Here is a 12,684-nt window from a genome sequence, read left to right as displayed (position 1 = left end):
ACTACAATATTGATTTCCTTTTCGAATTAACAGGTGGACGATGTTCTTAAGTAATAGTGATGTCTGTGGTGCCTGGGGAGAGCTGGGCAGGTGGTGGTGGTGTGGTCGGGGTCGCAGGCATATTCCAACCCAGCTTTGGGCTCCTCTCTCGGGAGGAGGGACCTCACCATTGCTCCCCTCTCTATTTCCAAGAACAGTACATAGGCTGGAGATCACCCTCCTCTCTACTGATCCAGTTCCAACAACAGGGTACAGCTCAGAGCCTAATGTTTCAGGGTGCTGGGCACTCAGTGATCTCTGCAAGTGGAGTCAAAGACAAGAGGACCACATGCTGGCAGACAGATGTCAAAAAGAGAGCCGTCTCGTTTCAATTCACATATACTTCCAACGGAGCTGGGATGTGGTGCACCAAAACAAACAGTGTGTCTCTGTCTCTCTTCTTCCTAACACATTGAGGAGGTGCCCTGAGGAAATCTTAATCTTCAGGTAGCCTTTACTCTGTGACTGGAATTCACATTCCAGATTAGTTTGTGCCTTGTGTCAGTACACATTTCCCAGATTTAGGTCAAACTTGATAAAAAATAAGTTCCTACTTCAGTAATGCCTTGTGGGATTCTAAACGAAATAAGTAATAATGGAACACGATTCAGAGAAAAGGGCAGATTTATTTATGATGGGGTTCATCCCATTGGAAAGCAGAATTTTTTTACAGAGCAATGAGATCTGGAAATTAATCGGTAAAAATAATCCTTATTAATCATGTAGCTCCAAAGATAGGAGTGACAGAGGCATTAAGTGGGATATTTACAGAGAGAAAATTAATAGACTGAGACCTGTTTTCACATTCTCTATTAGTTAAACATTATTTGTCTAGACAATGGAACTTCATTCAGTACAATCCATTGGCTGTTCAACATTTACTTAAAACAACGATTTTTTGCTTGGGTTCTTTTACAAAAAAAGACAATGAAGTATTAAATACGGTATAACGGCATGTTATGCTCTATTGTTCACTTATTTCCAGATGATTTCCAAATACAATTTTGGTCATGAAATGTCAACCCCATGTTGTAAGTTATGATATATACAGTGTAGATTTACATTGGGCGTCCTCCTCCACCTTGTTTCTGTCACACTGCACTCCAAAAGTGGGACACTGATCTTGACCCAAATATCCTCTTCTGTCCAAACCTTAATGTTACCTTTCCTGTCTGTAAGACGGAGAGGGGAGAGAGCCAGACAGACAGTCGTCTTCAAATGAGGACATTAATCATCAAGATGGATAACAATGTGGAGAGAAATACCATGAATATATTTTGTAATAATGCCAGATGAAATGAAGCTTTACTAGCAATTATACCTCACATCCTATTTGCATTTTAATGTATTTTCAAAGTTTGATTGCTATTTTTTATTTTTTCGGGGCCACAAATTTGACAGAAAGTTTACTTGAAAAATATAAACATCAGCTCAACTTCAGAGGGGTTTTATGAGGTATTTGTTCAATGGATGGAACTTTTAGTTATGGGAAATAATGGCAAGTTGGATTTAATTATCTAATGTTACCCACAATTAAGTAGTTAATTCCATTCTGTAAAGCAAACCTTGAACATCTCTGTGTTTTGATCTGATGCTGTCCTGGAGGACTTGCCTGGACCCTTCAGTTGGTCTGTATGTGATCTGGGCTAGGAGGCCTGGAGAAGGTCTGAGTGGGAGTTTACCGTCCACACTGTAGATGCTGCTAAGATCGTCCTCTCCCCAACACCCCTACCAGACAGGGCTGCCATGGCCTTCCTGTGACCCACAGACGGTACTGGAGCCTGGTACAGAATGTGAGCCTGGGGAGCCTCTGAGGCCTGCCATGGCAGCCTGGCTTGAGCTGGAGCAGATGTTCTCTTCCCTACATTAACCTGCCTGAGACTCAGATTCACTGACTGGAAGCAGGTGGTGGGTCTGGGGTTGGTGTTGCATGGAGGAAGCTCCGGGATGAACTTCTTTAGGATGGAGGGGAGCTCCAGGCCAGGGCTGAGCGGCTGGGTGGTGTGCTTATGTTCTGTCTACTGTCTCCGTCCCTGGTCTCCTTCCAGCTGAGGCATTTCTCTCTCTGCCGGCATGCGGTGAAGCCCACCAGAGCCTGCCAAGCTGGGGCTGCATGAGGAGGCGCAGGACGCTCGTCGCCGGAGGTTCTGGGAGATGGAGCGGTGCAGGTTCTTCAATGAGGAACCAGCTGCCATGGTGACAACCCAGCGATGACTGAGGGCCTGAGCAGCGGTCATGCGGGAGCTGGGGTCAGAGGCCAGCAGACGCTCGATAAAGTCCTTTGCCAGGTTGGACACAGAGGGCCAGGGCTGTGTGTGACAGGGAGACAGGAGAGGGTGACTGACCTTGCTGTAAATATAATGTTATGTAACACTCTACTGATTCAATTTCATTCACTCATACAGAAGGACTAAATTATTGTATTTGTATTAAGTGGTAACAATCTATATTCTACACAGAGAAATACCTTCAAAACCTACGGAAGTAAGACAAATTCCACCTGCCCTCTGTGACTCAATGTTCAATGCACCGTTAAATGTCAGTGGGCATCAGATATAGCCTTGGCATTGTAATGTAGAGCCAGACAATGACAAGACTGGCGTTTGGTGGACACAAGGGAGAGAGACCCAGGACTATTCTTAGCTTGAATTAGATTCACAATAGAACCCCACACTGCCTTACATCTTAATGGTCTCTTCACTGTTGACTCAAATATCAAACTATATCCTGTGCCACCAACCAAATGCCACTCAGGAGTGTTTCACAACAACAGTGCATCGGCACAGAAGGCCATTTGAATCCATTCATAAAACATGATCCTTCTGTTTCTGTCAGGTAGATAATATTGTATAATCCCTTGGCAAGGCAGACACTTATTCTGTGACCTTTATATTAACCGAGGGGAATCACTGAATCCTTTCTTCTGCAGATATTTATGTAATGATTCCATTAATTATGTTGCTACCAGACTGAAAAGCATCCTCGAGATTAAGTCCAATACCTGACATAAGGTAGGCAGGTAAGCTCTTCCTGGGTAACAGATTAATGACACTTCTGTTCGAAATGCGTAAGAAACAAGCCTTAGAGTACCTATCGCACTAACAGCGTGGACATTAGCCTGTGTGTCTCCCCCACATAGTTTTTATCTTTCAAACTTTAAAGTTTTGCATACAGCTAATTTGATGTGTTTTTTTTGGTGAGTTCATGTTATTGTGCATATTCAAGCAATGATTAGTATCAATCAGTGCTGAGGAAAAAACGATCATGTTAATCAACTTCATTTCTCTTGAAATCTCTCAAATGCAAAAATATTCCCATAATCAAGTCTGTGTTTTTGTTTTGACATTTCTCTGTGACACATCACTGATTAGAAAGAAGCCAGGGGGAAAAAGTGTTTCTCATCCTTGATTCAACCTTATGCACATGCAAGTAAAGAAGTTTTGCCTTCCATTTTAATCCAGAAATGCATTTCTTCTACAGTTTTTTTGTCTCTAACACAGTAATGGCAATTAATCAAGCATGAAATTGACAATTGCAAGATTGGTGCCAACGTGAGGAATTCAAAGAAGCAGGTCTCGCTTATATGCACACAGCTGTGGAGAGAGTCTACAAAGCATGGTAGAGTAGGGCGAAGTTGCTAGCAACTGCTGCGGAGCAATAAACATGCAACTCACAGACTTCTCTCATTGTGTTATTATTTCACACCTGAGAGCCAGTCACACTCAGTTTGTCTACGCCAGGAGAAAAAGTATTTGATTGAGTTCTGGGGAACATACCTGCCAGTCCTGACTCTCCTATTTAATGTTTGATTTGCAGTTATTTAACGCATGGTTTATGTATGTTTCTTGTTGTGTATATAGTAAATCTATATATATATATCTTGTGGGGCAGATTTCTTCCTTTCTACCTCTGTCAATATACTGTATCTATGAAGAGGAGTCATGTGTCTTAGGAACTGAGACACCTAGTGAAGTTTTATTTTTCTCTTTTATTTCCAACATTTTTCACATCAAAAAACACTGAGGCTTTATTAGGTTTGGAAGGAGAGAGAGTGGGAGTCATACATCACTGCCGAGGACAGTCGGTTTGGGGCTGTGAGAGAAAGTGAAAGTGAGAGAGAGAGAGAGAGAGAGAGAGAGAGAGAGAGAGAGAGAGAGAGAGAGAGAGAGAGAGAGAGAGAGAGAGAGAAAGAAGTACAATATCAGATGGAAAGACTGTTAAGTTTAGTCAGGGAATTCCCAGGGCCTCACTGGGTTGTTCCATAACCCTAACCCTAACCCAACATCTTGTTAGAGCAGGAATACAAGGCATCAGTTAGACTGTGACGCTCTGTTTGTATCTGGCTACTGCCTTACCTGAGAACGCATAATTACAACAAATGAAGGAGGCGCTGGAGGCGGGTTGACTATAATGTGATTGCATGTGGATAATACACGCTTGAATAATGTAGGACTGCATGCAAGCCTCTCGGACACTTCAAATTTATTCTCAGTCTTACAGTCTTGTTTCACCCTGAGGGATTTTCATTTTGGTATAATATCTCACTTAGATCAAGGACAGGAGAGAAGTAGAGATCTATTTTTCTAACTTGTACATAAAGCTTTATCAAAATGTATAGATTTTCTGCCTTACAAAGAAATATCCTTTGCTCTGATGTAAAAGGGGTCAGGTCTGGTGAAATAATTCACAACACGCTCACTAGGGGGCAGGCTGAGCTTCTTCCGGTTGACTAGCTCATATTGCTAAATTAAAATAGCAGATATATGGGGTTATTACTGTGTTTCTGTTTTGCTCAAAAGTCAGAAAAATCGATGAGCCATCAAATTATAAAAGAAAGGCTGCAGACACTGGAAAACAGGAAAACCTTTTTTTATGTTTAAGGATGCGCAACACACAGACCCGCACACCTACCCCATAACCTGAGTGCACATCAGATGAGATGCTCTGATTAGGAGTGAGAAACACCCTCACCCTGCACATGGTGCACAGGTTGAGCCATAAGCCGTAACGAGCCCCGAGGCTACCTCAACATCTTTCCCTCTATCCATCTCCCCCTCCCTCCTTCCCCCCCCTCAGTAAACGTATGAGCGTGAGGCTCGACCACAGGGCCCCAGGGTGGGAGATGTCACACCTGTGGTGCACTGGGGCGGTAGTGGCTAGGCAGACCATGTGGGGAGAGATGGGGGGATGGAGGTTGAGACCAGGTGCTCCAGGGTGTTTACACAGCTGAACAGGTCTCACCTCCATCTCGCCGTTTGGCCCCTGGATGACATGGGATCTATTATTCTGCTGTCTGCGCCTCCACACCTGCCTCGCTCCTGCCTCGCTCCTCAACTCGCCTCCGTTTGCTCGGTTCTAAGACAACATCTATGTTTGGAGGGCAGAGCGGCTGAATGAGGGGGTGGGGGGGCTGCAGCACCCCCTGCCTTTTCTGTTTTGTTAAACTGCAATGGCAATTTAGAAATAAATATTATGAAAGTATTTTCTATACTGGGATATTTCATAGTTTGAGTGAGTAGTAGCCTAACCGAGCCAGACCAAACCCAACAGGCATTCTGTTCTTTATCTCAGAACCCGACCCAAGCCGACGCAGTTTATGTAAGCTGAAGCACTGAACTGAACATTTATTTGTATTTTTTTATCTATATTTTCACTCAAAAGAAGTTGAAGGACCACGTCAAGTGGGACCCCGGGGACGTGACCAAACCCGAACATGCTTTCTAAATTCTGTGCGACAGGTGCCGTCGGGTTGGGGTCAGGTAGCTTCTCTCTATGCCACCAACCTTGGGACCCCCAACTTGCTTTCCAGTTCGAGGGTCGAGGTATTGTGGTCCTGCAGTAAAGGATTGATCTGCAGATTTCTTTTTAAATAAAGACATCATTAATTCACATTGTAATCGACAATGTCTTCTGGAGTTGAGAGTGTGTGTGGGGGTGGGGGTAGACGTGTGCACGGCGTGGTGAACAGAGGTCAGCCACACTTATCAACGTGATTGATGTGTAATCCATCAAAGACAGACCACTGTGTTGACATTTCAGCCTTACACGATGACTCAATATTATCCTACACAGTCATGGGAAGACACAAACTAATTTGTGCTTCAGCTTACCGTAACACAAATTCACCATAAGGGATTTTATATTTACATCAGTATACCACTTAATAACATGATAGAAACAATTAAACAAATTAAATTAATAAAAATTGTCCAAAGGGATGTACAGTAAAGTGAATGCATCATTTTTGGGGGGACAGCTGTGAAACCCCAACAGAACTAAAAATGTTTTGTAGTTTATAGGGACAGTTTGCGAGCCACAAGAAAGGCAAGGAGAGGGAGAGGGGATGACTTTCAATAAACTGGCTATGCTGGAATTGAACCCAGGCCACTACGGTAAGATCTTAGCCTTTGTGGTATGTGCTCTACCCGGTGAGCCACCAGGGAACCCCAGAACTCATTCTTAATGTCAGCAAAGTTCACTTGCACAACAACTAAGCTAACGGAATTAATTAAATAATTGACACATTTCTACTATGCTGAGAGACTTTTCCAGCCAACAAAGGATTTCCAAAGGGGCACATACAGAGCTTCTCAAACTGTGAGAATGAGGCTGAATGAAATTCTTCGAACTTATTCAGCAGATCCAGAATTAAAAAAAATATACAAAAAGAATACAAAATTCGTAGCATTTCAGCTTTAAACTGAGCGATGCAGAATCCCTGCAGCTGCCTCCCAGACATTCCCTCAGCCTGAGGTGGTCTTGGCCTTAATAGGAGACACATTAAACCCGTTACGGAATAAGAGAAAATAAGCCTGATGTGTAAAATTCTGGCATGATTGTATTGTTCTCTTGGTGGTCAGTGCAGCGGTAAACAGGAGGATAACAGACCATAGCCGGCGTAAGAGAGGCTCTCTAGCACCAGACGGAAATGTCAGCCGACATCCCCCAGAGTTGGGGTCATACAGACTTTAAAGCCACTGAATAATCCAGTCTTGGGTGTAATCAGCGTGAAGGAACAGAGCCTCAAACTCACCACCACAGCGGAGGCTAGACAGCACAGGCTGTTCAAAATATCCAGTTCATTTACAGTGAGAGCAGAGGCGGGATGAGCGGAGGTAAACAACACAGAAAAAGCGTTGTTTCCCTCTAAGCCTTCTCAAAACGCCAACTCAAACATAAAACGGAGACACCCAAACAAGCATATGCATCCCCTTCAGTTGTTTAACCACACTCCAATCGCTGGAAGGGATCAATAAATGGGAAACTCAGTCCTATCAAAGAATAGTCAGTTCAATTATTTACAGTGTTTTACTCGGCATGCAGAGATCATGAGAATTTGCATTTGATAGCGTGCATACAGAGTGTGAGAGTGTGTGTGTGTGCTGCCTGAGGGAACACATTGTAATAGTATCTGACTGTGTTTTATGTAGCAAAGCTGAAAATGGTTTCACGGATCACAGCCTACGAAACACACATACACACACACTTAGCAAAACAGTTGCAACACTAACAACATGGAAAGCAGGCCTGGATATTATAGGCATAGGTGCAATACTAAGTACTGAGCATTTGATTCATGTCTATGTTTACTTGGGGCTGATCCATTGGTGTTTCTCTGTCGAGGGCAGAGTAAATCAAGTGCACCTCAAGTAGGCTTACTTGCTGTCTTTGTATTTTTTTTTACCTAAATGGGCAAGACACTCACCTCTCCCTGAAAGCTGTATCTGCCTGTCACGATGGCCCTGTAGAATCTTGGCCGACTTTCATCCCAAAAGGGCACTGAACCACTTAGCAGGATGTAGGAGATGACCCCCATGGCCCACATGTCCACCGCATACGTATAGGGTCTCCTCAGCACCACCTCGGGGGCCATGTACTCTGGGGTCCCGCAGGTTGTCTTCAAGGCCCAGTCAGCTATTACACCACCACTGGTTCCTCTCGCTTCTGTTCCTCTGCTTCCTCCAACCCTCTCCTCATCTCCTTCTACACCGCTCTTCATTTCTCCTCCTTTTATAATTTTGTCTCCTGCTCTATCCCCACCTTTTTCTGCAGTCCCTCCTCCAACCCCTCCAGCGTCCCTGCCTCCCCCGATGGTGGCAAGGCCAAAGTCTGTCACCAGCAGCCTGGCCTCGGCCCCGGGGTGGTAGTACAGCAGGTTGTCTGGCTTCAGGTTTCGGTGGGTAATGCCCAGGGCGTGAAGGTAGGCCACCCCAGCCAGCGCCATCTGCAGGGCGCGGGTGGCGTGCCGTTCGGTGAAGTGCCCTCTGGCCACCACCCGGTCTAGCAGCTGCCCGCCAGTGGCCAGCTCCAGCACCATGTAAACCCGCTGGGCGGTCTGAAACACCTCCACTAGCTGCACAACATTGGCATGGCGCACCCTGCGCAGCACTGCCAGCTCTGAGGCACAAACCTGGCGCCCTTCCGGAGCCTCCACCTCCATCATCTTGATGGCAAAGGGATGCCGTGTGCTTCTGTGCTCCACACGCACTACATGGCTAAAGCTGCCACGACCTATCAGGGCCTTGATGTCATACCTGATACAAGAAGCAATCACAATGCTGAATATGGGCAAGGAGTACAGCCTGTAGTTATGAAGTAGGTTCGCAGTTCTTCTACTGTGCAATTACGGTTTCAAATGGCCAACACTTATTTAAATTGGCCTGAACAATGTGGATGCATGAGCTACACACAGTTACATAGTTTTGTTTAGTGTCAAAATTACTCAACAGGAAAGCATAACTTTGAAAAGTCTGCACGAATTATTTAAAGGAAAGGATGGTGTAAATGACTAGTTATGTTACCTCGCTGTCACTCGAGTGTCAAATTTTGCCCTATACTTTTCAACTTTTCTCTGCCTCTGCTGCCCATCATTGATTGTCAGCTGCTGAACGCTTCCTGTTGATTGTATAGATCCATCGTGGTCTCCCCATGAGAGATTTCGTTTACCGATACATTTACGTGTCTCGTCTATCTCGCTTCCCTTGTTACTGCAGATCACAAATGACTTTACAAAGCTAACGTAGCCGTTTTTCGAAGTATCCGTGAGAACCTTGCTACTCCCGCAGCCCATTTCCAAAACTCGAACAAATAAATCCGCGGAGACAAAGGCAGTGAGCTTCACTCTGTGTGAAACTTTTAAGACCTAATCGAAGTCCCCATGTGTCATTTAAGGCTAGTATAGAAATAACCGACAGGCGTGAAGCTTTCTTGGGATTGGAAAAACAATGAAGACAGGTGAGAGTAACGTGTGAAGGGATAGTCTGCAGTTGTGTGTGTGGTTCGCGTCCTCCATGCAGGTGTGCGGATAACAAAGGAACGTGTATTTGCACACACTAGGTGCCAAAAGTCCCATGCCAACAGAAACTGACATCTTTGGATTGACAAACACCCCAAGACAGTGCACATTAACACGGGTTTAGCGATGAACAGCTTTAGGCCGACTGTAATTCAGAGCTGCCAACTCTCACGGTTTCGCCGTGTGACACACGCATTTCAACCATTTCTCACGTTCTCACGCCACACCTTGTATATCTCACGCTGAAAATGCAACGCCTGACTGACTGTAAATAGGGATTGCGAATCTTACAATAAACAAAACTATAGGTGTGGCGTGTATCATAACGGGCTACTGACACTGAACAATTATTTCCACATTTGGATACCAGGGTGTGGTTGCTCCCTTGCTCAACCAATATCACGTTTTTACCAGTAGTTGTTACATTGTCACTAATGGAATTAGCCTAAATCTAACCTAGCCCCAGGAGAGCAAGAGCCATTTTCATTCCAAGAGTGTGAATGTTCTCATTACTTCAAGATCCCATCTCAACCATGTCAATCCCCAGTGACATTTCAAATTGCAGGTTGTAGGCTTTGTAAAAGTGCTTTGAATTTTCACTCAATGTCATTCACCAATGTAAGCCTTCTTTTTCTCCATCTCAATTTAATGTTTATGCTGTGTCATCAAAGAGGGAGTGGATTCAAACTCCAGTCTAGCTTCTTTGACAGTGTGATATGTGAAGCTTTTATTCAGTGTAAATGTAACTTTCACTCTCTCTCTCTCTCTCTCTCTCTCTCTCTCTCTCTCTCTCTCTCTCTCTCTCTCTCTCTCTCTCTCTCTCTCTCTCTCTCTCTCTCTCTCTCTCTCTCTCTCTCTCTCTCTCTCTCTCTCTCTCTCTCTCTCTCTCTCTCTCTCACACACACACGCTGATGCATAGCAGTGACTGCAGACTAGTACACATAGACACACACACGCAGACATGAACACATACACACAACAGAAGTTCAACACTACATCAGCAGTGAGGTGGTAAATCGTCCTTCAGAAGTGTTCCTCCGGGGAGTCAGCAGTTCGCTGCTATCGAGCCGCTATCTGATTACCGAAAGGCTGTCCGGGGTTATAAATGAACCACAACATGTGTGTGGTATTGGTAATGCTGGGGCCTTGGGAGGTGGGAAAGCCATTACAGGTTGCAGTGAATCAGATTAGGCTGGAGATGTGGTCAAGAGGACGTCGGCTGTTTGCCAGTCGAGTTCATTATACTGTTTTGCTGGTTGAAGGACATTATCTGGATGGGGATGGGATGGAGAGTGGATGTATCACCTAGACGTGATGATTTTCGCAAATTGTTTAAACTGGTTGAGGTTAGAGGCAGTGTCCAAGTTATTTTGAGATTCTGGTAAAGTTTTCGTTTCATGTGATTGCCTTGGAGGTGTCCAAAGTACTCCAAGATTATCCAAGAAAAATGAAAAAACGAATTGGCCTAAATCTGTATAAACAGCACATTTTCTAAGACAACAAAAAAATATATCAAGAAGTGTTGAATACTGTAAAAGTCAAGGCTTGGTACTAAAATGTGTAAAAAAATATATTTTATATCAGCAGTGTTTATCCGTGATGAGATACAGAGCACAATTTCAGATGATTCTGCTGCATTTGTGGCATGCACACACTCACACACCCTAAACATATAGCTTTCTGTGCACACCAGATAAGAGTTGTTTTTTGTAATGACCACAAATGCGTATGGCCTGATAAACTCTCACGCAGATCAATCTCACCAACTGGTGTTTTACTATCCACGGTGAGTTAAGCTTGTCATAAATAGCTAGTCGGTATGCGGTATTACACTATATTGCCAAAAGTATTCGCTCGTCTGCCTTCACACGCATGTGAACGTGAGTGACATCCCATTCTTAAACCATAGGATTTAATATGAGGTTGGCCCACCCTTTGCAGCTATAACAGCTTCAACTGTTCTAGGAAGGCTTTCCACAAGGTTTAGGGGTGTGTTTATGGGAATTTTTGACCATTCTTCCAGAAGTGCATTTGTGAGTTCAGACAGATGTTGGACGAGAAGGCCTGGCTTGCAGTCTCCGCTCTAATTCATCCCAAAGGTGTTCTATTGGGTTGAGGTCAGGACTCTGTGCAGGCCATTCAAGTTCTACCACACCAAACTCGCTCATCCATGTCTTTATGGCCCTTGCTTTGTGCACCTGAATTCAATGATTTGGATAGCTGAGTGAATACTTTTGGCAATATAGTGCATCTCACAGATTAATGAAAGACAAACTTTATTAATCAACGGAACAGCAACACAGCATGTCATTATTGTTTTCGAACAAACAAACAAAACGGGTGGGGAGCCAGAGACGATGCATGTTTACTTATCACGAGCTGTTGAGAAGAGAAGGAAAGAGATCAATGCCGAGGTTGACACTTGCTTTTTCACACCCGCGAATCTTGACCCAACCCCTCTTTTACAATCCAGGGGAATAGCTGCAGTTTTAAGGCAGCTGTGCGGCAATAAAGGAGGGTGCTGAGCACAATGGGAGGGAAACAAAACTAATTAGAGTGACAAGTGAGGCAGGCGGCAGGTTTGTCAGCGGAGGTGGACGCCGCCTGCCTCTTGAAGGCAGGATCCTCGGGGACTGCTGACGGATACTCCAATTTTCTTTTTGTGCAGAGAAGATTCGTCGGCCAAGGAACAGACTGAAGACAAATTGTCTGTGACGTCTTGATTGAACAAATCATGAACATTGTGCAAAGCTGGCAAAATTGGATTCAGGTGACGGATTCGGTCACACTCTGTGCCCAGGGTGTGACATTTAGTTGTATAGACACGTATGCGTAATTAATGAACATCATTCTTAATTGCTGTTCATCAGTCAGGGTCATAAAACATAAAAACATGGTCTGAGAGGGAGGCTTGCATGTGCTACATGGGTCTTAGTTTGAAGTTCAACTGCAAAGTAGCACGGAGCATTACTTGGGAAACACCATTTTTCTGTTTCTGGTAAACACGCAAGACACTGGAAGGGTGTTAAGACAAGTGTGAATAGTCTCACTCTCCTACAATATACTTATCATCTGGAACTTTAGGTGGTATGCCCTTCAAACTAGAATAAAGGTTTCTCCCCGAAGTCATATTGTAAGGTGAATTATTGGATATATTGTCTGTATATGTGAAACGTGAGATTTCTGCACTTTTGTAAACCTGACCTTTAAATGCGTTCTTGGAAATAAAGGTTAAAATACCTCTACAGATCTCACCCATACAATATATGGTTAGCTTATATATGGAAACCTTTATATTGGATCTTTGTTCAGTGTTAAAACGAGACATGTAAAAAAAGGTAGCAATAACT

General features: G+C 44.2%; 1 protein-coding gene across 1 annotated transcript; it reads right to left on the bottom strand.

Moving 5' to 3' along the window:
• Positions 1-1,685: 1,685 nt before the first annotated feature.
• On the bottom strand, positions 1,686-9,109 carry LOC136957996 (serine/threonine-protein kinase H2-like). Its single transcript, XM_067252215.1, has 5 exons — positions 8,841-9,109; positions 8,080-8,573; positions 7,745-7,953; positions 2,062-2,348; positions 1,686-1,953 (listed from the first exon to the last, which is right to left on the bottom strand). Exons 1-5 carry the CDS (start codon positions 9,107-9,109, stop codon positions 1,686-1,688), a joined length of 1,527 nt encoding a protein of 508 aa, XP_067108316.1.
• Between the last annotated feature and the right edge of the window lie 3,575 nt (positions 9,110-12,684).

Source organism: Osmerus mordax, chromosome 15 (genome assembly GCF_038355195.1).
Source record: "Osmerus mordax isolate fOsmMor3 chromosome 15, fOsmMor3.pri, whole genome shotgun sequence".
In the NCBI taxonomy this organism is placed as follows: domain Eukaryota; kingdom Metazoa; phylum Chordata; class Actinopteri; order Osmeriformes; family Osmeridae; genus Osmerus; species Osmerus mordax.
The sequence above is the reverse complement of the archived record's forward strand: the minus strand, read 5'-3'. Positions and strand labels throughout refer to the sequence as shown.

Bases quoted from the DNA above. Each gene is read 5' to 3' on its own strand.
- LOC136957996 (XM_067252215.1), bottom strand. From the start codon at position 9,109: ATGGGCTGCGGGAGTAGCAAGGTTCTCACGGATACTTCGAAAAACGGC. The intron at 7,954-8,079 runs GTGGGGATAGAG...GTGGTGTAATAG, and splicing joins AGGAGGGACTGCAGAAAAAG to CTGACTGGGCCTTGAAGACA. The intron at 1,954-2,061 runs GTAGACAGAACA...CACCAACCCCAG, and splicing joins GGAGACCAGGGACGGAGACA to ACCCACCACCTGCTTCCAGT.